We start from the raw sequence: 25655 nt of genomic DNA on the forward strand, positions 1-25655 counted from the left end.
ATGTGGGGAAAATGGTGAGACCTTCCAAAAGGCCTTGGCTGGGGAAAGCAGCTCCGGCCTATTAAATAGATAAGCGCGTTCATCAGAATGGCTCCCTTCATAGGTAAGCTTTGAGGCTGTCAGCAGGGTCAGTGTAATTTTAGAATGGTTATCAGTTAATGGCTATATTTCTAGTATGTCACAGCTTATAGTAATGCTGCGGTTAGTTACTGTGGTTAGTACTTCTAACAATGAAATAAAAACTTAAATATTTGCACCAGACTGCAAATGCTACCATCGTCTTGAGGGAAAACTTAGTTGTTGTATGTGCACAGATAATAGGCTTTTATGTTTGTGAATGATGTTTTTCATTCAAAACTACTTCACATTATTGTGACAATATTCTCCGGGAATCCTATTCCTTCAAAATTTCTTTAAAGTAAACTGACAGGCTAGAGCTAATCCAGTTAAAAAAAACATGGCGTTTAAATGTCTTGACTCTTTTTTGTCATTTGTGGGTCTCGTAATAGGGACAGAAAGCGAAAATAATATAACCGGCAACTGTGAAATGGCTGTAACGTAATCTGACAGAGGAGTCCAGCAGGCTGAGATTGTTATTCTAAGTGTCTGAGATTGCTTTTTGACATTATCCTGTCATGCATGTCATGCATGTCACATATACTGATGGCAGGTCAACAAAATAGCTTTAGCTAATAATATTATCTCTACTCTGTCTACAAAGGGTCTCTTTATTCTTAGAACCAAATGTGTTTTTGTTGGAGTTTTTTTATTTTACTTTTTTTCCCCTGTTTGACAGGTAGTAATCATTTCAGTCAAAATGGTCATAGTAGTCTACTCGTCCCAGGGTTGTCAGATAGGAATGTTTCCATCCATTTGTCCATCCACAAGTAGACACAAGTGAAAACCTTAAAATATATTGGGAATCAGTATATTGCCAACCACGCACAAACATGAACTGTGATTTTTATAACATTTTTAATATCTATCTATCTATCTCACATAACACACATAAGATTTCTTTTTGCTCTCCAACTCTATAACAGAAGTCCATCTTATTTAGACAGCTCTCTCAAACTATCATTTGGGTTTACACCATTGTCTTCCTGTAGCAATTAGCCTCTTACAATATTTCTGATGCCTGACTCTGAAGGAGTCCCTTACATTCTGCTTTTAGAGAACAGTCTAAACATGTCTTATATGGAGCCAATCCAGTCAAAAGTATTGTGTTTTTTGCTCAATAAGAGACATATTTCAAGTATTGCTCTCTTTGATACTTTAGACATAAAAATGTGCCTTGAAGTTTAAAATACCAGAATATACTTTCTAGGCAGACTTTCAAATCAATTTACCCTTTTTAAGCTTAAGTCTGGACAAAGCACACTTGCTTTTTGCTTAACTGTTTCTTAGCTTTACTGTAGCAAATTGCATTTTTGAGTAAGACAGCAGTGACTGATGAGTGTTTGTTTACAGGGTTCTCCTGGAGAGAGAGGTCCTGCTGGCTCCGGAGGTCCCATTGGTCCCACAGGACGCAATGGTCCTCAAGGACCACCTGGCCCTGCTGGAGAAAAAGGGGGTCCTGTGAGTTTTTTTCTAACTTTTACTTGGTGAAATACCTATTTAAGTTCAATATGTCAAGATTTTACAATATTGTGCTAATGATGTTTTAGGGAGAGAAAGGTCCCATGGGTCCTGCTGGCCGTGATGGCATTCAAGGTCCTATTGGTCTTCCTGGTCCAGCTGGTCCACAGGGTCCCCCTGGTGAAGATGGTGACAAGGTGGAGCAAAGTTTTAATACCTTAAAACCTAGAGTTGATTGATTTTTATATTTGCTACAGGGAGTTATAATGTTTTATTTGTTAAAAACAAAAGCTTTTAAGTTCTTGGTTAAAGATAAAAACAGAGAAATGAAAAAAAAAACATTATTTTATAACCTCAAAGAAAGCTGTCAGCTTCAACTATGAACTCCTCTTTATTCTAAAGTATTCTAGTGTCAATGTGAGGCCATCTGTCCAACAGCTACAACTTGGCCAAAAGTGGGTCATGCAGCAGGGCAATGATCCCAAGCACAGCAGAAAATCTCCACAGAATGGCTGAAAAAGGGAAAAAAATCAAATTGTTACAGTGGCACAGTCAAAGTCCAGACCTCAGCCTGAAATGTAACCTTAAGAAAACTGTGCATAAATGAATGCTCACAAAAATCAGTGAACTGAAGCAAGTTTGTAAAGAAAAGAGAGACACAGTTCCTCCAAAACAATGTGAGAGACTGATAAAGTCATACAGAAAATGAATATTTGAAGTTATTCCTGCTAAAGGTGCTACTACAAGCTATTAAATCTTTTCACAGGACTATATTTATTTTTTAAATTTTTTTAACTATACTTAACCGCAAGCTTGTTATGACAGCAATTACTCCCGATAGAATCTTACATTAAGTAAACAAAATAAGCACACACTAACGGCTTTAGAAATCTTCTTAAATGCAAATAGACAAACAAATCCATGTACTGAAATAGCCAGTTGTTTACACATCCTGTGTACCCTGAGGCCAGCAAATCCCACATCCACACTTGATACACTGAACCAGAAATTTGCATTTTTACATTTGTAACCATGACACCCTCTTCAAACCCAGTCACGTCTTCTGCCACAGCATTTTGTCAATCATAGAGCCAATGGGGTTAGACAGGGAGCCAATCAATTAATTACAAACACTCACCCAAGGTCTTTGTGGGCCAATCAAATTAGAATCTCTTGAGAAATATTTACTGCCTAATCATGGTAAAGGTGACACTTTAAGATATTAGACTTTGACTAAACATGGAGGAGAGAGATTTGAGCTCTGCTTTGTCTGTATGTGCTTGTTACACTGCAGGGAGAAGTTGGTGGACCTGGACAGAAGGGAAGTAAAGGAGACAAGGGTGAACTTGTGAGTCTTTTTTCCCCCCCTCTCGCTCTCTTTTAATGAAGTTTTATGTCACAGATTCATTCAAATCAGTGAGTTTTATTACAATTCATGTTAAATAACCAAAGATGCTGATTTCACCACTGAATTGAGTAGAACAAAAGGAATAGATTGCTAGAAAAAGTTTCTTTTTTTGCCCTTAAAAGTCTGCAGCATATAAAATACTAGCTGAAGTGCTGCTATGTTTACAAAATGGTTACTTAGTTTGTAATAAGAATTGCAGCGTGTTCTGTCCTCATCTTAAACGCCTATATTTTTTCAGTTGACTTTTGTTTGTCCTCACACGCATCACATCAAATACATTCCAGATTGAGTTAGATTTTTCTTGCCGGTACAAATGTCATTCTTCCAGGTAGACAGTGTGTGATGGAGATCAGGTTTAGCATGCAACTGCCCTATATTTCATTGCTCAATTGAGATGACGTGTCTATCATGTACATCTTAATAATCAGCTTCCTCTTGTTTGTAGGGTCCACCAGGCCCAACTGGTCTCCAGGGTGTAATTGGAGCTCCTGGTCCAGCTGTGAGTATCTCATCCTCTGACTATCTAATGTCAAAGTTTATTCTCTGAAGTATTTTCATACACCGATAAGAATGTAATCCTAAAACATTAAAAGAGTTACATGAATACCCGTTTATACTGTACTAAAATCCACTCCGAATATTGCTTTCTGTTTTCACAAAACTTTCCAACCTTTATTTCACCTTTCCTGAATTTTTAAAGACTTTCTTTCCATCATTTGTGATGCCTACAAAAGTAAGTGCTGTCTTCTTAATGTCATCTCTTCATTACCATACTGGCTTCTGGGTAAGAACAGTGAAATGGGAAATCAGATTTTAAAAACATTTTTTTTCCAAAACAAGGCCCCATGAAGACGGGGAGGGTGTAATAAGACCAAAAGGCTGCCGGCTGAAACTTGTTATCTCCAGACCTGCAGTCCAATAATGACGTGCCATTGAATCGTGTCTCGTTTTGAAGGACGACACCTTTTTATTGATTCATCATCAGCCACACTCTGATATGAGCAAAAGTTACTCTATGCAGGTTTTTACTTAGCCATTTCTTGCTGATTTAATGATAATCAGTTAAATGGGTTGTTTAAGTGTTTAGATATATTTAAAAACTGGACTCTTGAGTCATAATTGTGCTTGCTTGGAGACCCTTGGTTTAAATAAACAATATTTCATTTCCCAGATGGACAGAAATTAACAACTGTTCAGGCAGGTCAGGGCCATATTATGCAAGCACTATTGCTTTTTTACTCTTGCCTCTGCAGTCCAAAAACCTTTGGCTGCAGTCCCTGTTCATTTTAAAATTCCCCATCCTTTTATCATTGTAATGCTGCACAAATTTCCTTTTAATTACAACTTTTATTTGTGGTACTGTATTAGTATCGGGGTACCAAAAAGACTTTTTCATAAAAGACAGCTTTTATCCCCCATCAATTAAAATGCAATTACAAATTTGGTATTTGTTATCCTGGAAACTCATGCAAAGCTTTACACTTGTGACCTTGCGCTTACAAAACAGGCTTACACACAGCAATAATGTACCAGTCAGTGCACCAGTCATTTCCCTACATTAGGTTCTATGGCACCAGGACTAGCTGAAAATACTGCCTTGTATGGTGCAGAACATCCTCTACTCTTCCATCTCATTAACACAACAGGGAAAGTCCTGTTTCTACAATAGCTGATGGCCTGAGGGCAACTAACAGCTCATTGCTGTAAATTATCAGGCCTTAACAACCATTCTAGCACAAATCCAGCATCTGCAGGGCTCTGTGGGGGCTAGAATAGACCTGGTGAGACGGATTGCCGTGAGCAGGTAGTGCTCCCGAGCTGCATAACAAATTATTTAACAGTTGTTTGTCCTGGTGAGTCAGTCTGCTCATGTGTATTCATATCTTCATAACTGAGTCCTGACTCGTGCTGTGTAGTTTTAACATCATCTGCTCTGTTTTTATTATTGCATGTCTGAATGCTGTTATCACTTGTGGCTACACTATGTACCCCACTTCTCAATCCTGGAAAAATGCTTGTGTATGTCGGGAAAATGAACGATCCAATTTCCTTCTCTGCTAAGGCTTAACAAGATTTACAGCAGCTCAGTCATCGGTGCTGTTGTCTTCAAGATGCAACTGAGGTCAAGCATTCGTAATGAAACAGTCTATGGCAAGGCAGTATTGATCTTCATCAGGATGTGGTGAACATCCTGTCCTACAAATGTGCTCTTGTTTAGCAGCGGTTTATAAAAAGACAAAAAAATGAAGTTGACAAGAGCAATCTTGGAAATGTCACTTTTGAGAGGACAACGCATTTTTAAGATATGAAAAAGCTTATTTCTAACATAATGTAAGGCAAACAAAAACCCCACAAGAGCCACTTAGATTTATTTCATGAACAATCTAAACATAAATTTTGCGAGATCCATTTCAGGTATGTCATAAATTATACCTCCCCGAGCATGCGTTTGGTGCCCGCAGATCTAAGCACATCCACAATTCAAGTAACTATGCTGAATCATATCTCATTCAATTACACCAGCTACACTTTTTACATTTAAATAGATCTATGCAAAAACTAGTATGGAGTCTTAAAAATATAAATGCTCTCAGCTAGCAGTTTTAGAGCACGTAATTATGCACCGACTTGTGCTGATTAAAGTCCTACCAAAGCATTTTTCTAATTAGGACTTCAGTGTGAACTGAAAATTTCAAGTTGTTTCTGACTGAGATCTTTAATTCAGAGAGCAGTATGTAAGTTGTGCTAAACATACTGTTACAGTTCATAGTTAGCTTTTGCATTTCTTTTCATAAATTACACTTCAAATAAAACTTTACTTATATACTAATTAATTAATACTAGATTAAGGTCAATCCAAGGTAAATGATGGACAGTACTTAATGTGTCTCTGCAGAACTTATATCTACTGACCTTTTTTTTTTACAGCCCAGTTTTTCTGTTTAACTGGAAGGAAAAGTTCAGAGTTTCAACATAATATAGTGTTCAGTAAAGGTTTATACTTGTTTTTATACTTGTATTAATTACAATTATACCCCAAAATTGCCATTTGTTTCATTGCTCATGATGAATTGACATAAGAAATTCACCAGTGTTGGACTGTTTTCACGTGACACAAGAAGTAAGCTTCATACTTAGATGGTGAGCTGTTATTGCGTTTTCTATCTGTTTTGGCAGGTCCGGATAGTTTCTTCCAGCAAAAGCTTCTATTGCTCTGTTTCAAGGGCAAGGATGGTGCCAACACATATACGGAGGTTGCAGGCTGTGCATGCAGTGTTACAATGAATAACAAATTATGTAGCAGTTGAGGTCAAGCACTCGACATAGAGACACAATTCTTTTCTAGTCTCCCCGAGGAGATGTTCAGACAGATTTGTGACTTTTTTTTCTTGAAGTCGCTTTAACTTTAGTCCACCTCCTTGTAATCACCTAACATTTCCTTCTAAACTGTTCTGCATTCAGTACCATAGCCTGAAGCTGCCTACATGTCCCAGGGCTCAGTAAGAGCTCCTCAAGCACTTTCAAGTGCTGACATGCGTTTGAACTGAAAACTCCCAGTCTGTCAGCACTTCACTCTTTCCCCACAGTCTCCTATTTCCATCCTCCGTAGCTCCGTGCACCTCTGGCTTCACAGATGAAGTCAGCATCTTTCACATACACTGTTTACCATAACCCTTTGGCTATACTGTACTCCATCCTGCATTCCCTGATGAGAAGCTTTGGTAGGATGGCTGCTCCCCTGGTAGACCAGCAGCACAATGTATCAGTGTTTAGAACTGTTGTCTCTCTCTGGTCCATTCCTGTCGCAAGTTTAATTTTCCTCCTCACATAGTCCTCTGAAAAATCAAACAATCAAACTTCCACATGTTGGTTGACTGTGCATTTTAAATAGCCTGTGAGTGAAGTGAGCTGGACTGTTGACCTGTCATGTGTGCATTCTAGCCACTCCAAGAACCCTGGGGAACAATATGTTGGTTCTCAGCATTGATGGATTGATAAAACTGCAGTAAAATGTCCTTCAGAAAACCATTCAAGTACTGTAACTGTCCATCCTAATCTGTGATCGAATGTGCGCATCGACCCACCATCTCCCGTCTGAGCTTGGATATACTCTGTAACCATGAAATTGATTAGAAGAATGAGAAAAAAATCCCAGTTAGTGATTGTAGAATTGCACTTGGTCAGTGGGAGTGAGAGTAAAGGTGTTTGCATGTCTTGCACTTTAACCTCTCACAGGGCAGTGATGGTGAATCTGGACCGAGAGGACAGCAGGGTATGTTTGGCCAGAAAGGAGATGAAGGACCAAGAGGATTCCCAGGTTTACCTGGACCCATTGGACTGCAGGTAATTCCCAAAATCTGAGGAAATCTGAAACTTTTATATTTATATTTTGACTGTCTAATTCTCGTTCTCTAAACGCATGACGACCAGGTCACGTTGAACAGTGCCTCATAGGTATGTTCATTTCTTTCCCTTGTCAAAGCCATCCAGAGCAGAATGAATTCCTCCACACCCCTAAAACCGACAACATTTCATCTCTCCTTACATCATTTACATTACATCAAAACAAAGCATAATTTATTAATGCAGCCTTGACTCCTAATAGCACTTTGTATTGCTCCTGGGCAAATAATGCTTTTTCCCCTTCAAGGACTTTTCTTAGCATAGACTGTGCTAAAAAATCCATCACCATTGTGAACATTTTTGCATTTGGCATTTTGCCGCAACATTAGTGGTGGAGGAGAGACTGCCATTGGTTTTTCCACTCAGGCTACATTATTATCATGCAGTAAACCGCTCCCCTCTAGTACTCTCAGGTCTAAGTAAGAGACCAGCTGCTGTGGTATTTGACCAAGTATTTAAATCAATGTACGGTAAATCCATTTATCTTTTGCAGATGTCTTTTAATGGGCATATTACAGTAAAGATAAAATATTCAGTCCTTAGAAGATTCAGGAAAAAAAGGGCAGCAGAATGTCGGGGGTGTTGTACAAACCAAGACTTAGACCAGGGGGTTAAACATAAGGCCCGGGGACAGATGCAGCCCAGCAAAGACCAGTCCAGCTCATTGGACAGTATGTATGTTTTTTGCAGTGGGTTCATAGATAAGAAAAGGCAGTTTTCTCTGATTTTGTGTAAACTTTATATTTTATAATTATGGGACACCGTGGGCAATGAACTACCAGAACTTATGTAGTGTCACTGGTAGCCAATATGTGGCCCACAATGTAAAATGAGTTTGAATTGACACACTTCTTGTTTTGGATATATAACAAGTGACCTTATAAATTACTGGTGTGTCTGAAAATTGCTTTATAAAACTGGACTTACATATTAAATATGCTTATACATGATAGTAATATTTTAGGGCTTTTGTCAATACCTCCAGTTTTTGGTTCCACCTCCTTGCACATTTACCTATGTCTACTTCTATTTTAAATTTTAAAGCACAACCAATAATTTGCACCATTATTTGGTTTGATATGATCAGAAGTGATTAATGTTAGCTCAATCTATTTGGATATTGCACATGAGGATAGTTTAGTTTAGGCTAATTTGGTTTATTCAGAAGGTTAGCATTAAGGTTACCTTATCTTCTTAGTGGAAAACTTTAAGGGAACCATCAAGCTAGTTATAACTAAACACTGTGAGAAAAACATAACAAACCTGAGCATTTTGAAGGCATTCGTCTCCGAGCATGCACTTCTTATTTATTAAATTACAAACAGCAAGTCTCACAAACAGCACCACGGTTATAAGCCCTTATAGCAAAATAGCAGGTAAAAATTTAAGCATATCACCTATAAAACATCATACAAATATACCTGAAATAGTATAGTAATCAAGGATATAGTAATCCTTCATTATTGGTTGCTGTGCATTAAATTCTGTTTTAAAAAAACTTGGTCTTGTTAGTGTTGTAACTGTAGATGAAGCCAACGCTGTTTGTGTCATGGTCCTGAGTCTGACGACTCAGCGTTTTGTGTTTCTTTATATTATTCGGTGTTCTTGTTTATTCTGTTATGTCTTTTGTTTAGGTTTGCTATGTATTAGAGTTTTGTTTTATGCCTGCCTGCCTATGTTCCCTCTGTCTGTCCATGGTGTCACTGTGTCTGCTCGCGAGTCTGTCTGTTAAGTTCAGTGTCTTGTCTGGTCCTCTGTGTCTGTTAGTTTCCTGTTTTATTCTGAAGGTCCTTGTCTTATATGAGTGTGTTCAGTTTACGTTTCCCCTGTCTTGTCAGCTGTGATTTCTCCCAGGTCCGTTCCCCTCCTGTTTCCCATCCCTTGATTACTGCTGTGTGTATTTAAGCCCTGTGTGTTCTCCTGCCTGTTGCTGGTTCGTCTGCGTTATATGGTGTTTTGTTCTCTGGTGTGCGGTTTTTCCCTGCGTCATCCCATGTTGGCTCCCCGAGTCTCCCTGCGTCTCCATGTCAGGCCCAGTCTAGTTTATCTCAGGTTCAGCACTTGCCACCTCTTTTGTTGTTTGTTCTATCACCACCTCAATAAAGCTCACTCTCATCAAAGTCAGTGCTTCTATCTTGGGTCCTACTTCCAACCTCCACTCGTCTGCCACTGCGGACGTGACAGTTTGTGGCTGAGGCGCAAGAGCCCTAATTACATTTTACCATAACAAGTAAACTTAAAAGTGAAGAAGTTTGCCCCATACATAACTGAGAGTTTGTAAGATCAAGAGTGTTCATGTTACTGTTGCACTGCTCTATTCAGTTCTCCCTTACTCAGAACTCCACAGGGTCAAAGGAAGAGCGAAGGGGTCAAGCGTTCGCTCATTTAACCCAGTGAACCGAAGTTTTGGAAACTTGCTTTGGTGGCAATGAATAAAGAAACTGCACACTTCAGAATATCTCAAAGTCAATTATCCAAGGACTCACGAAGGATGAAATTAGAGCAAAACCCTGCTGGTCAATAGGGCCAGATAACGTTGTTATTAAGTGCAATTGGCTTTTAATTGGGCATAATGCACTCGATCTCAACTCTTTTAATTATGTTTGGCTAAGCTGCCCTTCAATAGATGGCAGCAGCTGCTGCGAGCTCAGCTCTTCAATGCAATTATCTGTAGCATTAATGATTTTTGACTATGGGGAATGAATGGCTCCAGTCTGAAAGCCCTCCATCATTTGGGGCCATGTTTGCCGTGGAATATTGGAGTCCTCACTGAGCGGAAGAAATCTTCAGATTAAGAGGTTAAGATGGGAACACAGAGGAGAGTAAATATCAGATTTGATTACACCAGAGTGTGCTCATAGCTCAGGGCTAGTGTGGAAAATAAAAGGAAATGGCAGTCATAAGTAAATATTTATTGATTACATGTGTTTGAATGATGCTTGTTAATTCAATCCGTGCACCTATTTTTATATCCGTTCGAATATACAGTTTAGAAACAAGCCTGAAAGTCCGATATTGATCAACGCCTGTCACTTCAAAGCATTAGACATGAAATTGTTTGATGCTTGATTTATTTTCCCATTTGTACAACCCTTATGCTTTATTACCATGTCTAAATCCCAGTCACGCTCTGTAATAAATAAGCCTTTCTTGTCATTACAAAGGTACAGTAAATCAACAAAATGGACTGAAACTACACGTATGTTTTTGCAGTGATCGATATGCATGTCATTTTCATTTTAGAGTAACTTATCATTACCGCTGCTTTCCACCCACCTTATGATTATGCATGCTCCATCACCGGAGTTAAACCAACACAACACATAATATCCATAATTATGCCAATACACAATAAGCTACAACAGCAAGTGAGAGCTTCTTCATTTCTGTTATAGATCCACCTTCCCAAGGTGTATTCATACTGTTTCAGTCAAGCATGATTGAATCCCAGAACTGGGTAATACGCATCGCCTCGGCTGTCCCCTTTGTTTCCACTTTCCTGTGGACGTAGATGGATGGCGTTTCCACCCTGCAATTTACACAGGCTGATTATACCCAAGCCTCCAATACCCTTTAATTACAATAGGTGTCCTTTTTGACTAATTGTGTGTTTACTCGCTGGGGTTCTGCTTGTATTAATGCATTCTCCATTGCGTTGCACATTACAACCCCACTATTCAATACACATCATCTGAAAGTACCTGTTAATGAGCAGCAAAATTGTATGTGTCTTTATGTTAGTGGATTTTCTAATGTGCAGTTTTGTCTCGAGTGCTGCCTCGCATGACCTTTTCTCTGAGTTTTGAAAAATTTGTCTGCTTTCCAGGGTTTGCCCGGCCCTCCTGGTGAGAAGGGAGAGAATGGAGACGTTGGCCCAATGGTGAGTGCAGTTCTCTTTCGTATTGTTTTCACGTATAAGCCAGTGAAGTGAGAAATTGTGCTGATTGTTTAGAAGTTTTGGCTTGTAGCTGAGTCTGGCGGCTCCACCAGCTGTATAGCAGATGTAAAAGAACCGAACATAAGCATTCCAAATATTTAAATTTGCGTGTGGTCTGTTTCTGTGCACTGTGTTTTGCGTCGTGTTTTATCACGTATTATTTGTTCACTCTTTTAAGAGTCAGAACAAACAAGCTTTTGCATGAAGGGTTGTTTTAATGGCATAATCTCACACCAGCACTTACACACGATAAACACAGATGCGGAGCAGCTTAGTTTTTTCTCTCCCTGTCTGTGTCTGACACTGTTCAGCAGGCTGCTCCTCCCTGTTTAGCTTCTGTGTTTTGATATGACATCATTTCAGATGAAAGGCACAATAAAAAATGTGGTAAACTACAACAGTGGGTCTGACATGTCTGTTGATGTTGTTGCTACTGCATCTACAAGTAAGACAGCAACTATGACAATGCTATTATTAAAGTTACATACTATAAAAGAAGAAAACAATGTCTTAGAGTGAAGAAGTGATCGCTGAAGGGGGCTGTTTATCCTTATTTTGAACTCCATATTTTTCTATGTTTATTCTCCGAGAGTAGCTTTTACCTCAGTGCAGCCTCTCACTTCATACTGTTTTTGAAACGACGTGTTTTAATGCCCTTCCCTTGAGACACTCTTTCTTTCTTCTGATTGGTTGCCTCTCACCAACAAAAGGTTTGAACAGCAGTCGTATGCCCCAAGTTTACCTAATAAAGGACATACGCTCTCTCCCCGCCTTTTGACAGGGTCCACCTGGTCCTCCTGGCCCCAGAGGTCCTCAGGGTCCCGGTGGAGCCAGTGTAAGTTGATATTTGTTTACTTTGTCCTCTATTAGGCTTCAGTTACAGTTAGCTTTTTTAAAAATTACACCTTGTTAAACAATTTCTTGTTATAAGATTCTTGTACTCACTGCTGTCTCTGTGATTTATCTGCAGGGTGCACAAGGTCCTCCTGGGAGTATTGGTACAATGGGAGGTGTGGGTGAAAAGGTAAGAACCAAATATTGCTCATATCTTTTTCAGCTCCTAGAAATAAAATTCTGTCTTTTTCTTTGGTAAGTTTTGCCTCAAAATATGTTCGTTATATTTGCTGTTTCTCTTTCCACTTCTCAAGGACACTGCTATTAAAACACAAACTGAAAACACTGAGTTGTCAGTTGATACGCTAATTAGCTGATAAAGCTGGACTGTTTGATGTCAGTGTGATAATAAACTTTTCACAAACTAATTCACATATCACTGTAACATCACAGGGAGAAACCGGCGAGTCTGGCAACCCAGGACCACCTGGAGAGCCTGGTATCGGAGTAAGTGCTCTTTCTTGTTTCAATCTAGACAGCGTTTTTAACATCAAAGCCATGAGAACTGACTACTTATACACATCTAAACAGAGATTGCCACACAGTCTAGCAGTCTGCGTTCTTGTGCAACTGAGACTGTTTTAACAATCAACCTATAAAGATTGCTTAGCACAGCTAATTAAGTTGTGTAATTAGATGACACTTCAGCTGTCAGCTGTTGTACGGTGCCTCTAAGTATTTTTTTACCTCTGATTAATCTAGTTCAATGTGTAGATATGCTAGCAACCTGAGGGCTTTTAAGCAGATAATTAGCTCAGCCATATTTGCTACACTCCACCCTTGATTGTGTCATTCATCTACCATCACGTGCTAGGCTGCAATAAGGGTAAAATTCTGAATAGCTTATGTTCTGTGACAAAAGTATGACATTTGTTGATGACATTTTTATGGTGATTTCATTTACATAATATGCATAATGTGTTCTATGATGCAGCACCTTGTGTTTGCCTGCAAACAAGGTCTCAGCTTTCCTTTCTTACGGTATAAAAAAGGAAAAGTTTTCACAGTAGTCATCCTGAACATCTTAGATCAGAGCTTTGCCATCAATCCAGACTAAGCCACTGCTTCTGTAAAGCAAGGGACACCTCACCTTGAGTCTGTCAGGATGTATTGACGTATCCGGTTGCTGCCTCGCTTCTGTGTACAGTGACAGATAGACTCCAGCGCTGCACGTCACAATGAGGTCAACTTTAAAGATACCATGCTGGCATTCGCTCTAGCATTGCTCAGCTCTAGTGGACCAGTTAATGATTCTGGGCTTGTAATTATGCTTCAACTGCTGCTCTGAGTCATAGCCAATGCTTAAAGATTGCTATTACTAGAGTCAGAGACTATGCTGGACTAATTTGCTTTATCATCTGCTGGATAAAATAGAAATTTTCATTTGAAATAGATGCTCAAAGTTCAGTCAGTTGGGCTTTTTTTCAGTTTTCTCCTCTTCTGGGCAGTTTTGTGAAAGTTTTGATGGTAGTTGGAGTGACAGTTTTAATAACATATTTGACTTGTTCCATATTTAGTATCCTATTGTCAAAGTAGTATGGATGGCTCTTATGTGGTCTTCATGGTGACAAGACATTGATTTATATTTCCTTAGGGCCCGAAAGGAGAGACGGGTGAGAAGGGAGAAACTGGGCCCCCGGGAGCTGCTGGACCCGCCGGTGCACGCGGACCCCCTGGAGATGATGGTCCCAAGGGTAACCCTGTATGTCAGCTGCACAAAAACACACACGCGCATCCATGACTGATGCACTATTAGAGCTGCCAGCGACAGCGTCATTGTGTCATATTTCTCAGTCGAGCTTTCTTCTGCCACAGCTGTTGTTGACACAATGTCAAATATGTGAAGCAAGCTCACTTTTTTCAATGCCTCGATCTGTCTGCAGGGTCCTGTCGGCTTCCCAGGAGACCCTGGCCCCCCTGGTGAGCCTGGTGCTGCTGTAAGTGCTGCATTTATCCCTCAATCAGTGGCTTCATGTTTGCAGTATCACAGAATTTAATGTATATGTATCATAATAATTATGGTTATGAGTTAGTGGATTTTAATGATAGTCAGTTAACTCGAAAACAAAGAAAATATCATCAGTATTTCAGTATTATAACTTTACCTTTTCTTTTATCTGTGAAAATTCTTTTTCATATTATAATGCTGTGTCTCAGGACTATAATTGATTAATGGTGTTTTGTCTGGCTCATTTGTGTATTTTTTTAAGGGTCTGGATGGTTTACCTGGAGACAGAGGAGATGATGGAGAGGCTGGGCAGCCAGTAAGTCCAACATTATCATATTACTGTAAATGTGAGAGAACGGACCAGGATTTACTCTTTCATTAGTTAGTCGCAGTCTTTCTTAGAATTTAACATTAAAAATAACACTAATGGAAAAATGAAGATAAAATTTCTAATAGTGCCTATTACAAACAATTTCAATTTACTACTGCTGTAATATATACCGTTTACAATGAGGAAGCTCTAGTAATAACACAGTGAAGTGAGTGTAAAAGAGACCAAAAAACTGTTTCATATCCATCCTTTAAAATTGGGTATCTCTTTTTACAGATGTAGAGATATCTCATTATGTAACATCATCCTCCATTTTTATGAAGTGGAGTTAAGTGTTCTGTCTATTCTACTTTAGGGCCCTTCAGGTCCATCTGGTGAAGCTGGAGTACCAGGACCTCCTGGCAAAAGGGTGAGTACATTTCAAAAATGATGCATGCGATGATACTTTGATTCGAGACATTTTTAGATTCACAACATTCTTAACATGCTTAGTGCTACTTTACTATCCACGGCACGGTGATACATATTTATGATCACATACTCAGGTCTTTAATTGATCCATGGTTTCACAGGAAATTTGTTCCGTTAGTTAAATCCTAGAATAACCAGTAATTTCCATGAGCAGTCATACTGCAGGACAGTATTGGCGTATTGTGAATTTGACTGGCAGCAAAAGTGAAAGAGTAGGACTGCTGCTGCTGCTGCTAATGTCAGGAAATGAACTTGTCACTATAATTTCAGGCACTCTGCACCCTTTCATTCACACCAGACTTCAGCTGAGATTATTTCATTTCACTTGGGCTGCTTTTTTTATGATGACTTTCAATTACAGTAATAATGTTTTACAATTATCAATAAAGCATGTTTTTAATGTACCATATTAAAAGCTGCCACAGTGTGACAAGAGAGAAGGACACTTTCATATTTCAAGTTCTTTGGGTTTTTTTGTTTGGTTTTTTTCCAGCAGTGTGGTGCCAGTGAATATGCCCAATCAAGCACCGATTCCACACATTTCCAATTCAATTTTATTTATAAACCACCAAATCACAAGGCACTTTATACTGTGAGGTACAGACCCTATAACGATACAGAGAAAATGGCAAAACTCATATGATAGAGCATTTGGCATAAAAATATTGTGGCACCACAAAATTGACTCCCTCAAAGCTGTAGCAACTGACCTCAGTGCCTACGAGATGGGCTGTAGGACAAAATATACCGATGATTAGGAGATAGCACTTGTTTTTATGGAAATTTCCAAAATGTTTCATAGTAATGTTACATAATATTTGTTAGGTGGTTCTGAAAAAGGCACCAAGTCAGGACTAATTGAATGCCAGCATCACCACTGGCACAGATTAGTGGCAGAAAAAAGTATATTTAGATATACATCTACGGACCTCGAGGAATAACTTTTGCTTTAAAATGAGCAGCCTGATATTGTCACAGGGGAGAAACATATCTCAGTGCCATTTTTCTGTACTCTTCTTTGAGCAGTATTTTGACTACAGGAATTGTGATTAAAAAGGTCTGATATGGCTTAAACGTGTTCATTTCTCAGTCCTATCAGCAACAAAGTGCTTGTGTGGAGATATTGTACAGCCCTGTGGGTTCTTGGACAGAAAAATGATCACTGGATAGATATTGCAGCATTATCTGAGATTGAGGGTTCCAAAAACTATATCTACCTGTGGTGGTGGTGCTTTACCGCTAGAAATGTTATTCGTTAGGCATCGGGCGCAGTAGTTTGGATGTTTTAGATGCAATTCTGTTTCTTGGGATAAAATGCAGGCTCAGATGGTTGCGCATGCATTTTAAAAACGTTGGCCTGGTAAGCATTTTTTATCCAGAGAATTTGTATTCAAAGGGGTAGTTTGGTGGTGGCAGAGGCTGGAGAACAAATTAGACCCCAGTTGCATGTCCATATTAATAGACTTTGCGATATGATTTTTCATCCTTCTCCAAGGTAATTCTGCGTTAGTTTCTTGCCCAATATCTCCTCGAAATTGACTCAGGTTCGGTGCTCATTGATGCATGTGGCTGCTTGCCTACATTAGCACACATACGCACGGCTGCACACACACACACACACACACACACACACACACACAGTCAGACACACATTCACTAATGCACATACGCAGTTGCCAGTGCTTGTAACCTACATTGAGGACTGGTGGCTTTTGTTTGGTCTATTTGATTATGGGTTGTAATGGCAAATGACAGCCCACTTACAAGGTTTTGACCAGAGGCTGTTTGGTGAAAATGCTGATGCATTTTTATCTCAGTATGTTTGGAATGTAGGACAATTTGCTTGCATTGATGTTGCCTGGTCCTGCGTAACTCAAGGTCAGAGCATGCTTCAGCTAAATAATTAGTATGTATATTAAACTGCTGTGTGTTTTGCAAATGTTGGATCATTTTACTTTTAGGGACAAAATCAGTTGGTGTGTGCTTTTTAGCAGGTTTTACAATGATTTGTTTTCCAAGTATGTGCTTACAAAATCCTCATATTGTTTAAACTTTGTTTTTCCCAGGGACCCGCTGGACCAGCAGGTCAGGCAGGCAGACAAGGAGAAAAGGGATCTAAGGTAAGTTAGAGAAACTAGGATTTTGTAATTATAATCGTGTTTTGAATGGTGTTAATATATACTGTTTATTTTTTTTTAAAGTTAGGTTAAATGCTGCTATATAGTTATAATTATCCAAACTTATGAATATAATAAACGTGTTGATCCTATGAAGTATGAAAGCTATTTATCTTATTGATGAACAAAGATTTGTCATCTGAATCTTCAGCTTCAGCTTATATAGTGATTTTCAACTTTTTTGAGTACAGTAATTTGATTATGTTAATATGTCAAAATGTTAGCATGATTTCAGTTGATTTCACTAAAAAAGGCTAAAAAAAAATCCAATGTTCACGACCACATGGCAGATAGACAAAGCTACTGAACATAGTGGACCATTTAAAGAGTAAGATATTTCAGTCAGAATTTGGCAGAGACCAAAAACAGCCAAGGGATTTGCTAGTAAAAAAAGGACTCCACATGAGTAATAAGGCTGCTCCAAAACTGCTGGATGTGTCATAAGCAACTGTGAGCCAACAAGATTGTCATAACTTCTTAATGTCTTTCTATGCATGTTGAAATAAAATGCCAAATTTTTTAAATATTTGCAAAAATGTTTTCCAGCGAAAAGAAATGTCTAGAAAGTCTGGAAAGAACAAGCTACATCCATTCAAAGCTTTTGCGCTAACATTTTCTTCAGCTGAATTGCACACTTGTAGAAATAGACAAATTAATAGCAACTTATTTCTGAGGCTGTCAAAAGATTTGATTGTTTTGTTAAAGTACACAATTTTCTGCACAATCAAAGATAATGATTGAAAGAGTTTAAAAATCATTGAAAGTTTTAAATTGTGTTGGGTTTTTTGTACACAAATCACACGGTTTAAAGAATTGCACAAACAGAAAACATGACAAATATCATTTCTTTTGTATTTTTGTCAGTCTCCAGCTCTGACTTATTTTCAGCACACGCACGCACACACTTACAGACAGACATATAGACAAAGTGCACATTCTATCCACACTGAGGTAAAGGATTACATTTGATTTGACGGAGACAAGACAAAGCCTGCGTGGTGATCCTTGAGTGTCAAATCCAGGCCTAATTAGTTGTCAGGACAATCTAATCCGCTCCTCCTATCATCCTAGTCAATATGACATCTCTGGAACTTCAATACATAAAAACCTGTCGTTCCTGCTCAGAGACAGCAGATGTGACCTGGTAACATTTGATCTGTTTCGACGTCGCAAATCCTCAAATCCCTCCACTCTAAGCTTTTGCAGCAGAAAACATTCAGAATATCGAAATGTATGACTTTGAGATACAGGATTAGTTTAATTATCAAGTTGGATAGAGGTCATATAGTGTTGGTACCACAGGATTTTGCCTGTATTGCAAAGCAAAGGTCCCTGCAAAGTTTTGACAATTGCCAGAATAAATATGTGGGTTCTTGTTTTGTTTGGATCTGCTACCCATGGCTGTATATAAGTGTGCATAATATCCAAAGACCATCTGTTTTATACATTTGATGAGAAAGTTAAATACAGTTAACATGGATTTGTTTGTTTTCTTTTTTTTTTTTTTGCCTGCAGAAGTTTGTTTTTCAAACAGAACACTACTTGTGAATGACTTATGAAGATGATGATAAGGACTAATGCTACTTTGTTTTACAGGGAGAAGCTGGAGCAGAAGGACCTGTTGGGAAAACTGGACCTGTGGGACCCCAAGGTCCCCCTGGAAAGTCTGGTGCTGAGGGTCTTCGTGGAATCCCTGGCCCTGTTGTGAGTGGATCTTTGATAATCACATTTTCTGCACCATTATACATTTTATAAGCAAGTATTACTGGCAAATCTCCTAATAATTGTTTTATTTAATTATATTATCAGGCAAAAAATACTATTTTTACTATTTTTTCTTATTTTCAGGGTGAGCAAGGACTCGCTGGTGCTTCCGGTCAAGATGGCCCTCCTGGTCCTATTGTAAGACATTTCCTTGCACCGCCCCCATATAATACTTTAAAATCTGGAATATGAACTGCTTTCTAGTCATAAGCGTATTTATAAATCAGCCATTTTCAACAGGATTGTTATGACACAATAAAGTTTTTGGTGTGATTGTTGGTTTTGTAGCTCTGCAAAGAAGATACTGAATAGTAAACACAAATGCAGATATCAGTGCCGGCTGTCATTGTAAGACAGTGTGAATTCATTTCACACTGACAGTTAGACTTCACAACCTGATTCTCTCTCCACAGGGACCCCCTGGACTTCCTGGTATGAAAGGTGACTCTGGATACAAGGGAGAGAAGGCAAGACATTATTACGATGCTAATCTCAAATTGCTTTATTTTGTATTTCTCGTGTCTGCTTATGCACCTTATCTGAAGCTTCCGAAGTAAGCAAATATCTCGGCCTGTCTCTTTGTTCACACTCCCAGTGAGAAGAAGAAAGGCTCTGTTTTGTGAGGAGTCTTTCACACAGTGATTTAATGTAGTGAATGAATATGTATAAGCCCAATAATATCATCTTCGTAATGGTCATTGGTTTAATGCCAGCATGCAGTAGTCAGAAGCAGATGGTCATAACTTTGCTCACCAGCAGGTGCTGAGACAGACCACCATTGTTAAATATGATGACTGCAATAAACACACTAATTATTTATATGCAGAAATAAGACAGCGCTAAGGTCATCTTGCCAGTCATTGTGAATAAACTCACATATGAATTCGCATATTTACTTTTCTTGTTGGTCGTAAATGTACAGACATTAAAATATTGCCGATATGAAAATGATGTAACATAATTAGTAAAAATAATTTCTTTTTGAATTGATTTCGTGCCCCTTTAATATATTTTGATTTGGCTTCTTCTGCTGGCTGTAGGGTCACCCAGGTCTAATTGGTCTAATTGGACCTCCTGGTGAACCTGGAGAGAAGGGAGACAGAGGTCTTCCTGGACCCCAGGGAACTGCAGGTGGCAAGGGAGAGCCTGTAAGTATCCCATAGAGTCATTAAATTAGCTTATACAGTAAATGTGAATCCTGTTAAGTTACACTGAACATCAGTTTGTTTGTGTTCTAATAATTATTCTTGCACTGCCACTTTGTGACAAATAATCAATAATCTGTCACTCCCAGACTTTACTGCAAGACATTTTGAGTTGAATAGACACGATTTCATATCTTATTTTACACATCTATTTACTGCATGTTGATTAACATAATTTATTTTGAATTATAAGGGCATTAATGGTCAATCAGGTCCTCTTGGCCCTCCTGGTCCTCCTGGAATTTCTGTAAGTTGCAAATCTTGTTGAACAAACATGTTTTCCATGTTCGATTCAGTGTTGTTCACCTCTTAATATTGCCTTAATTCCCTTCAGGGTCCTCAAGGACAAAAGGGCGCAAAAGGATCAACTGTAAGTTATAATCTTTCTTCTGCATTGTTTTTAAAAGAAGAGGCTTCCTTTAAATAAAATAAATCAATGATAACTTTTGTTTTCAGGGTTCAACTGGTCAGAAGGGAGACCCTGGATTGATTGGGCCACCCGGACCACCTGTGAGTTACCATTTTATTGTCATTAAATTATACATTATACATAATGCTCATTAGCATTGCATTACATTAACAATACGACTGTTACTAAACAGTTTTTCACAAACTAAAATTAGTGAGTTGCTGGGGATTAATCAGCAAATATTTTCCAATCTATTAATTACTGGTAATTTCTAAATAAAACATGATGGGATGGTTCCAGCTCCTTAATTGTAATTATTATTGTGAATGAAGTACTTTGGTTTTGAACAGTTGCCCATAGGTCATTTCTTCACCTTGTGATTTGTGAACTTTTTAGACTTTTGTAGATTGTAATGGAATTTCTTTCACTTATGTACTAATCACATTATTTTATTGTATAATGCCATGTCTGACACCCATACTGTAAGAGGGAAGTTGGGGGGGAGCAGACCACTCCACAGGAAGAGTCTTTTGTCTCTTCAAGGACTCTGGGAGGTAGCAAGGGAGTGTGAACCTTAAGGTGTGAAACAGCTGTGTACTGCCTTTTGTTCCTGAAGAAGGTATTTAAACTGAGAGCCATGCTAGGCTCAGTGAGAACTCTGCTGACCGTCTGTCCCGCGGACATGCAGGCTCTCCACAAGCTTGGTTGTCCGTTGTCTTTGTGTGTCCGGATTAAAGAATGTTAGCTACCGCTCACCGCTCGTCTGCAGGCTTTATTTAAGTGGAAAAACTTCCACAACAACTGTTAGACAGAAAAGTGTAGTTTACAAAAATTCCACTTGACCTTTAACCTCTGTGCTGCAGGGTCCACCCGCTGATATCATCCAGCCCCTGCCTATCCAGCAGTCTGCCCGAAAGACCAGAAGGCAAGCTGAGATGCAGGAAGATGAGGCACTGGCAGACTATGGCGTTGATGGCGTGGAGGGAATGGAGGATGTTTTTGGATCGCTCAACAACCTCAAACAGGACATTGAGCACATGAAGTTCCCAATGGGCACCCAAGATAACCCAGCCAGGACCTGCAATGACCTGCATCTTAGCCAACCTGATTTCCCAGATGGTAAAATTGAGATTTTAACATTTAGTTATATGTTAGAAGTGACTTATAGTAGAAAAAAAATTGTATTTCTACATAGTTAAGCAGTCTCTATCAAGCTGTTCATCGTACCACCTCCTTATGTATGTCTCTGTTTCTCTCTTAGGTGAATACTGGATTGATCCAAACCAGGGCTGTATAGGAGACACCATCAAAGTGTTCTGTAACTTCACAGCAGGTGGAGAAACCTGCATCTACCCAGACAAGAAGTCCACGGGGGCAAGTGACATTGACACCTGATTATATACAGTTGAAGCCAACATATTGTCCTTTTGTCGCAGTCAATCAACAATTGATCTGCTTTATTATAATAGTAATAGTCATAATAATAACACATTATAATTACATAGCCCTGTTCAATAGGGTATTTATTTGTTAAAAGTCTGTTTACAGCAGTGGCAATGCTAGCACTTTATTAGTTTGGTAATTCATTTAATTAATGTGTGATATTTATTGCAGGCTAGGATATCTAACTGGCCTAAGGAGTCTCCAGGTTCATGGTTCAGTGAATTTAAGCGTGGCAAAATCGTGAGTCAACCCGCACAGCTCTTATTTTCTTTTCTATTACCTCCCAGTAGACATTCACATCCTTTTCAGATAAGTTTTTCAATTTTGCTCCTTTATCATTTTGTCCTGCTTACAGTTACTCTTTCCCACCAATATCTCTCCTTTCTTCCCCTGTTATACATCTCCCTCTCATATGCTTTGCATTTTACCTTTCCTCAATTTCCTTTTGTTCCTCCACTTGTTTCCTGTTACTTCATTTTTTCATCCCTGTCTCATACTATTTTTCAGCTTCACTCACCTCACTCCATCTCTCATTACCATAATTATGTTTCTTCTTTCCCACTTTTACCACGTCCTTTCTCCCTCTCTCAGTTTTTTTCATTCTCTCCATGTTTCCCCAGTTAAGCTATGTTGATGCAGCAGACAACGCCATCAACCCAGTGCAGATGACCTTCCTGAAGCTGCTAAGCTCCTCAGCTCGGCAGAACTTCACCTACATTTGCCATCAGTCTGTGGCCTGGCACGATATAGATGCTGACGACTATGACAAGGCACTGCGCTTCCTGGGCTCCAACGACGAGGAAATGTCTTATGACAATAATCCCTTCATCAGGCCGCTGATGGACGGCTGCTCGGTAAACACTAATTTTCTAACTTTCAGTTTGTAATTAAACTTTTTTTCTAAATCCCATGAAATCCTATTAATCCTCACAAATATGTAGACTGTTGTAGAGAAATCGTAAGTAATGTTTATCCCGGAGAGAATAGCAAGAGTGAGATCAAGTGCAAGGTTAATAGACTCAATGAGGGCATTTAAAAGTAGATACATGCTATAACTGGATCAGTTAGCACTGATCTTTAACTAAAACGAGAGCCTGTTTAAAAATGGTGATCAGCTTAACTGGATCCAATGAATTAAGACCTGGCCCTTTTTTTTCTTAGTGAAACACATTTTGCTGTGTGTATAGGAGGTCTATGGAGTGTCAGAGGCTACAGCATACATTGCTTAACAAATTTATTAGACCACTGTCACAGAAACAGGAAAACACAACTATTTTACAAATCTGTCAAAAACTAAAGATCAGAGAGTTCACAGCGTACCGTTTTTATAGCATAACATTCAACCACCAAAACAGATCAATAAACTTTAACTCGGCATCTTGATCAAAACGTAAGCGTAAAAATTGATTTCTGTAATTACTGATATTGTTAATTTAGGACATAAACCTTACATTGGGTTAAATTTGGTAAGCACTGTATAAATATGTATTACACTAAAAGGCAAATGTAAATTTAGGTTTCACTGGATGTAATCGATACTATAATTATAGATTTCAGTACGTGGGTACGAATTTTTGTAATATTACATGTAATGTGTTAGCTATTACAATTTAAACTATATTTTTTCCACTAATTTGGAGTTGCATTAATTTAATAAGGTTTTTATCAGGTAGTTTGAATACTAGTTTGTTGATGTTGTTTTTTGTTGTTGTTTGTTTTTTCGCAATGTTTGACTAATAGACTAATTAGCTATGAAATTATTATTCATTGTTTGTTATTTAATCAGTCAGTTGTTTCAGGAGTATTGTGTGCCAAAAACAAAGAGTGCTCTTTTCAGACAGCCAAGATATTGTATAGTATTATCCCTGTCCATCTATCCATCTCTACTCTCTCTTGCCTTGTTTTTCCATTTCCAAAAAATTAAAACATATCTATATTTTAAATAATGTTATATTATTTAGTACCTTGTGCTAACATTCAATTCAATTCAATAAAACTTTATTGATCCTGAAGGTTGACCCCGAAGGAAATTGGGTTAACATGGTTAGAACTTTACTTGAACCACCTTAACAAAATATCTGCCTCCCTGTGTGCCCTTTTGTGCTTGTAGGCGAAGCAGGGCTATTCAAAGACGGTGTTGGAGATCAACACTCCCCGCATCGACCAGTTGCCCATCATTGACGTCATGCTGAATGACTTTGGGAAATCCAACCAGAGGTTTGGCTTTGAGGTCGGACCTGTGTGTTTCCTTGGCTAGACACACCCCTGCTCCCCGCTGAAGGACAGGGTCAGAGGGTATATATTAACACCCACATGCTGAGATCTGACAACCTTCATCTTCTCTCCCCGCGAAGCGAAAGCCTGTCTTTTCTTTTGTTGCCAAGAAGATCCACTCCAGCAAGGAGAAGAAGAGTCCCCCAGGCCCTGTCATGAAAGCGCTGACCAGGGGAAACTGCTCCTCGCCCTTGTAGGGCCAGAATCACATGACTTTAACTTACTAATGGGAATGACATCAGGAAAAGGACATTTGATGCCATGGTGGACGGTGGCACACTTACAGCAGCAGAGAGAGGATCCACTCCCCCTAAGCCCAATCCTCCCTCGTCCTTCCCCTACAACCACGCCTCCCTCTCTCGATGCTCCCGGTGCTGCTCTGAATACAACCACAGATGTGCTTTTGTGCAGAATCACAAAACACTCAAGGTGCTACAAAATTTTTTTTTGATTAAACTGTAATTATTATTATTATTATTTGTACAATACTGTTCCTTTATGAATCCACTCTAAAAACCTGCATGTGCCCCACCTCTGAAATTTTCAATAAATATTTGATAAACAGCGTTAGAATAAAACATATTTAATGTCTGTTAAGAACAAATTTGATGAGAATTATTTTTATTTTATATTTGACAAGAACTCCAATTTGTAAGTATGACGTAATCTTTTTGTAAATAACACAACTTTCGGGACTTTTATGAGATTAAAAAGAAACTGGAACACCCAACACAAACACCATTTTTTATTTTTTTGTTTATTAAAACTCAGTTTGGAAACCAAGCCATTAAAAAAAATTAAACGGGGATATAAATATTACAAAAAATGGCTTATTCTTTAAGACAGAATTTATTCAGTTAGATGCCTCTGTTACAAATGTGGACACATTTGGCTCTTCAGCCTTGTTTATAATCAAGTTTGAACATTGATTGTGGTTTCTAACTTTTACAAAGGAATAATTCCAAGAAAAGCCTTGTTCATGTTTTCTTTGTAACAATTGACAAAATGTTTTCATGTGCCTTGAATTGTTCATTTAAAAATATTAAAACTGGATTCTCAAAAATGTCTGTGTTGCTATTTGGGTGAAGAAATAAGTAGCGATCTTGTTGTGATTCTGCGCTGCCTTCTACATACTACCTTAACTTGGCCATTATAATTTAAGATTAGTGAAGATTAGTGGTTCCAAGTGTTTGGGTTCATGTGATTGATTCTGCCGAGCCCAGGCGCTGTGATCTCTTCCAGCTTTTCTCTCTGACTCAGATTTGACTTTGATCAAGATCTGTTTGCCTCTCCACGTCGTTAGCTTAAAGCTATGATAGCAAAGACTTCAGAACCGCTTTGAAACCTGTGTAATAGCAGTATGTTTACAACCTATGTACAACTGAAATAAATGTCTGGTGCTTTGCCAAATT

General features: G+C 38.7%; 1 protein-coding gene across 1 annotated transcript in view; it reads left to right on the forward strand.

Annotated features, from left to right (window-relative positions):
* LOC134616671 (collagen alpha-1(XI) chain-like) overlaps positions 1-24717 on the forward strand; it is an 80791-nt gene extending 56074 nt beyond the window's left edge. The window contains exons 42-67 of the mRNA XM_063461610.1: positions 1471-1578; positions 1668-1775; positions 2873-2926; positions 3432-3485; positions 7223-7330; positions 11217-11270; positions 12109-12162; positions 12298-12351; positions 12615-12668; positions 13816-13923; positions 14105-14158; positions 14432-14485; positions 14856-14909; positions 17038-17091; positions 18745-18852; positions 18997-19050; positions 19326-19379; positions 19953-20060; positions 20311-20364; positions 20452-20487; positions 20574-20627; positions 21390-21645; positions 21788-21900; positions 22141-22209; positions 22590-22823; positions 24080-24717. Coding sequence (XP_063317680.1) covers positions 1471-1578; positions 1668-1775; positions 2873-2926; positions 3432-3485; positions 7223-7330; positions 11217-11270; positions 12109-12162; positions 12298-12351; positions 12615-12668; positions 13816-13923; positions 14105-14158; positions 14432-14485; positions 14856-14909; positions 17038-17091; positions 18745-18852; positions 18997-19050; positions 19326-19379; positions 19953-20060; positions 20311-20364; positions 20452-20487; positions 20574-20627; positions 21390-21645; positions 21788-21900; positions 22141-22209; positions 22590-22823; positions 24080-24226 — 2259 coding nt within the window. The 3' untranslated portion in view covers positions 24227-24717. The remainder of the gene's footprint in view (positions 1-1470; positions 1579-1667; positions 1776-2872; positions 2927-3431; positions 3486-7222; positions 7331-11216; positions 11271-12108; positions 12163-12297; positions 12352-12614; positions 12669-13815; positions 13924-14104; positions 14159-14431; positions 14486-14855; positions 14910-17037; positions 17092-18744; positions 18853-18996; positions 19051-19325; positions 19380-19952; positions 20061-20310; positions 20365-20451; positions 20488-20573; positions 20628-21389; positions 21646-21787; positions 21901-22140; positions 22210-22589; positions 22824-24079) is intronic.
* The last annotated feature ends 938 nt before the right edge of the window (positions 24718-25655 follow it).

Source organism: Pelmatolapia mariae, linkage group LG18 (genome assembly GCF_036321145.2).
Source record: "Pelmatolapia mariae isolate MD_Pm_ZW linkage group LG18, Pm_UMD_F_2, whole genome shotgun sequence".
Classification (NCBI taxonomy): domain Eukaryota; kingdom Metazoa; phylum Chordata; class Actinopteri; order Cichliformes; family Cichlidae; genus Pelmatolapia; species Pelmatolapia mariae.